Consider the following 4640-nt stretch of genomic DNA (forward strand, 5'->3'; position numbering starts at 1 on the left):
CCAAGTAACTTGAGATAATTTGAGATATTTAAATATAAAATCTTTTTTTACATATTTTTTGCTATTATATTATATATATTTTTTTTAAATATAAATATATATATATATATATATATATATATATATTGCAATTAGTGAAATTTTATTTTAATGACATAAAATTTGATACGTTTATTGAAAGCTCCTGTTTTCATTTTTTCTCCTTTACTCCTTATTAGAAAAAAAGAACGTAATCGAAGTGATCGAGCATTCAATTTCGATTTTTTACAAAGTAAATTGCTATTGACGTGAAAGACAATGGTGCGGTCGCTTTCATAAATTCTAACTTTATTAAAATTTGATTCGAATTTGATATAACATTGGGGCACAAACAGATTTCGAACTGTATTTGTAATAGTTTTGTTAGAAAGTTTCGTTTCTCACTTTCCAACCGCTTTCTAAAAATGTGAAAAGAACAACGATGAGCACCCATTTCAATTCGTGTTCTAACGGCTCGTAATTACTCGTCGCGGCCTGCGGTCAGAACAAAATTGCAAGGCTCCGCCTCGTCAAAAGTTCGATAAAACCCGCGCGTCGAAATTGACTTGCAAAAAATCTGAGTGGCTAACTGGCAATCTAGTTCCGATTACAAAACAATTTAAAAGTCTTAAATTTAAAAAATTGTAAATATTCAACATCAGATTTTTTGTTTTTATGAATTACAAAAGGTTTTTATGAATTGCATGAACACTGTATCAAATAATGATCATAAGCCTCAGTTATAAAGAGTACGTATCGAGTAAAATGACAATCTGTAAAAAAAAACTACTGCAAAGAGAAACATTTCAGTTTCTATTTTTTCGAATTGAAACTGAAATGTGTCTCTTTGTGTCATTATTTTATAGATTTGTCACTTTACTCGTACGCGTAACCCTTCATATGATTGAAAATCATATTCTACAGTTGATGCACGCAGGCTCCATGATGACTGTTTGCTCTTAACAAAGATACTCTCGGTGATTTGCCATTGCCTTCCGAGAGGTGGTGATCAATTAAAAATCTTATATTGTTCCGGATGAATTTGAATCTGAATCTTTGCTACAGAAGCCAAACGCACAACTCTTATGTCACGATCATCACAGGTATAACCAAACCAAATCTATAAAATAGCTTAGTATTTATATATCTATGGATTTTATAATTTAGTATTTAAAAAGATCAGAAATTACACTTTTCGTAGAATCTAAAATTTAGAGAATATAAAACTTATTTATTTATTCATATTTATTATTTATTTATTCATACTTATTAATTCATATACATTTATTTATTTTAAAAAATATCGGGCGTACCTATTTTTTCTTGTATAAATATATATTCTGTAAATTGATGTTCATAAAATTTATTAAGTTGCAAAAATAGAAGTTTTAAAATAGAAGTTATATAGTTTCTTTCATTAGTTATGCATGTTGTTTGATAACGATGCATGCCATTTCTGCGGATGTGTTCGGTAGAACAAAGTCGCGAAACCAGCGCAAAACTGCGTGTATGTACGCGAGCCATATTACAACACGACTGTAAATTATAAGAATTGGGCCGCCGACACACACGCACGCGTGTACGCGTTCTTTTTTTTCTCGAGTCACTGTAGACGAGTCACACACGCGCAATTATCGCTAACGCGGATGTCTACTCGCGATTCGCGAGACCTTGGCCGGTTTTCCTTTCAACGAAACGCGATTTAAATTCCTGGCACGTATAGAAAGCGACTTGACCGACCGAAATATCCACCAACTTGATCGCTCAAGGATAAAGAAGGTTGTATGTATTATCCAGTACGAAATATCCACAGGACGCATATTACCAACAGCAAATTTAATGTCGGTAAAGTAGAAAATTTATGACGTCGATACATACGATGCGTTTTCCTGCCATATCGACACACGTTAAAGTGAGAAGAGAGAAAAATCAACCACTTACCTTTACTCGTCTCGGGATGGATGTTCTCCGTCTTGATTTCCGCCCTTGAGGCATAAGGGATGGAAGTTGGTGATGCTTGCGTTGAAGGTGCTGCTAATTTTTCTGGGCACATAACATTAAGAACTCATTATTTATAGAAAATACAAAAATGAATATTATCAAACTGAACACAGTATGCAATTCACACCTGCTAATAAAGGATTCGCGGCGGCGATGTTGTGCCTCTGTCTCTTGTAAGAAGAAGGTGTTGTAGAGGTGGGTTGACTGGTCTCTGCCTCGAGTTCTCGTAGAAAGTCCAGGGGATCGAAAAGTTCCTCCCCTGTGACACCGGACATACCCGCGCCTTCTTCCGCTGGCACATTTGATGCGGTTGGTGTTCCTACCAGAGCACTCAACTCCATCGAAGAAAACTCTACCGACTGGCCGGTGTTGCCCGGCTAAAAATATAGAAAATTCAAAGATAAATATAAAGTTCCTCAATTTTCTATCTTGTAATTGTAGATATTGTTTCACTACCGTAATTTGAGTTGTAACTACCTTGAGTTGTAGATTTTGCATATTTTCAAATATTTTATGACATTTAGATTCTATACTGTAATAAATATTTAAATAATATTCTTTCAAATTATTTCACGCAAATCTCTCAAAGCTTTATTTAATTTACATGAATCTCAAATTATAGAATGCAAATTCTAAATCCATTGCTTGCTTACCTGAAGGCACTGGGTTAAATCCATCTTTCCGTCATTGTCAGAGTACCAGAATAGCTCGTCGTCTATGAAGGGCATGTTTGATTCCTCCTTGGGCACGAGGGTGGAGGTTAGTGTGGGTGTTTGCGATACGGGGACCGGCATCGGGACCCGTACCCAGCGGCGGGGCCACTTTAGCCACCCCCGCGCCTTCTAACATCTAAAACCACCTCCGAGATTTCCCCGCCTCTTTCGCCTTCCGCCTGTGCCGCACCCAGATAGCTCGGTTCTTCCTTTTCTACGAGCTATTGTTCACCTGAAAGCAAAATTCGCGATTAGCCATCGCACCACCATGAAAATACATTCGCGATATTAATTCTAAAATCTCAAAATCATTTCCGCGTGACGCAAACGTGAATATAATCTCCCTTCATTTAAGATATATTGAAGCATATATATGAAATATAATGTATACATGATGCGCATGCAACGTCGATACAGCGCGTATAAAGCGCTTCTAGTTTCTCCGTTAAATTAAGATAAGCAACGAGAGGGTTAATTAAGCGCGAAACAAGATCTCTTTATCTTGCAACAACTTCCGGTGCATCGCACCGCGCGTTCGCACTTTCGTTTGAATTTTAATTTAAACTCGGTTAAAACGTAGCTTGATTACAATGTTACTTTCTCTCGCTGCCGCCCGCGTCTACGCCCGCACGAGTTTATATACAACACGACGTAACATTGTGTTATACCCTGAGAAATAGAAAAATACGGAACTCTTTCGCTCGCTCGCGTGCTCCATGTTTTACAGATGAACGTGATCAATTGGAATCATCAATTGTAACGCCTATTAGGTTCAAAATACGATTGAAACATCCAAGGTCGATTGCGCTTATAAATTATGAACATGGATTTATCCACGTTCGCGAATTTATTCTGAACTATTATAACCATAGTGATTAGCATTTCATTTACCCTCACAAAATTTCATAATTATTAAAAAAAACAAAGTTGCTATGTACCATATTAAATTGGTTTCTGAAAATACACTATCCTAATGAAATATTTTATTTTGCATACGCAAAAGAGCATAATTATGCATTTTATTCTTTGTTTGGAAGAACACTTAATAAACGCAAATTAAGATAAAAGACTTAATAAAGTCGAAAAAAATCAATGAAGGGCGTACCTATAAATCTTTTGCATTTAAGAAATAGGTTAGGTTAGGTTAGGTTAAGGAATAGGAGCGGAAGAAGGAAACGTTTGCAAAAATAAAGGATTGAAGAAAAGCTTCGTTTCCAGGAGGAAGTCGATCGATCGCTCGTGGGGCTGCCTGTCCGCGCGCGACGAGCAACGCTGATGATTCGTGACTAATTCGCGTAATCCGCGGAGAGAGAAAGAGGGGCGCGGGCAATTTCCATGAAAGTGAAAACACCGTGCCGAGAACTTTCTTTCTGGCATCGCGCGCGGCGCGCTGTTTCACTTCCTGTGCGCGTAACCTCGCGCTCTCCCGCCGCCGCTGCGTTTCTATGCAGCTTCTACCGGGCGCGCGGCGCTGCCTTTACGTAACTCGCAGCCGCGAAAGAAAGTTTTCCGCAGGTAGCGAGGTTAACATCCTCCTCTCCCGTCTAACGACTAATGCCGTCGCGATTGATTATCGAACCGTAATCAACGTACCCGATCGAGGACGCCGCATCTCCCTCGTGCAAAGTTTCCTCGGTACTTGCGTGTTAACCTTATCTCCTCTCGACAATAATTCAATGGCCTTTTATGTACAACGCGAAAAAGAACCAAAATCATGCGTAAAATACATATGGACACGTACGATTAAACCGCGACACACGATTGAACTGATAGAAGTATGGCGGAATGCTGACCTGAAGTCAAACGCGAATTATATATCGCCTGAAGTTGGCTTTGGTTTGAACTTTTCCCGCGCTCTCTGTTGCTTCTCGCTTCGGCCAGGTGTCGAGAGTGCGACTACACTTCACG

The 4640-nt window shown here is 38.4% G+C and overlaps 1 protein-coding gene across 4 annotated transcripts in view; it reads right to left on the reverse strand.

Moving 5' to 3' along the window:
* LOC105837767 (ecdysone-induced protein 74EF) overlaps positions 1-4640 on the reverse strand; it is a 183147-nt gene that overhangs the window by 120529 nt on the left and 57978 nt on the right. For 3 of the 4 annotated variants that reach the window (XM_036284005.1, XM_036284004.1, XM_036284007.1), the window contains exons 2-4: positions 2673-2964; positions 2147-2396; positions 1960-2061 (exon numbers count right to left, since the gene is read on the reverse strand). In XM_036284005.1, coding sequence (XP_036139898.1) covers positions 1960-2061; positions 2147-2396; positions 2673-2813 — 493 coding nt within the window. In that variant the 5' untranslated portion in view covers positions 2814-2964. Of the gene's footprint in view, positions 1-1959; positions 2062-2146; positions 2397-2672; positions 2965-4325; positions 4465-4640 lie in introns of those variants that run through there. The other variant, XM_036284006.1, reaches the window with a different exon arrangement.

This window comes from Monomorium pharaonis, chromosome 3 (genome assembly GCF_013373865.1).
Source record: "Monomorium pharaonis isolate MP-MQ-018 chromosome 3, ASM1337386v2, whole genome shotgun sequence".
NCBI lineage: Eukaryota > Metazoa > Arthropoda > Insecta > Hymenoptera > Formicidae > Monomorium > Monomorium pharaonis.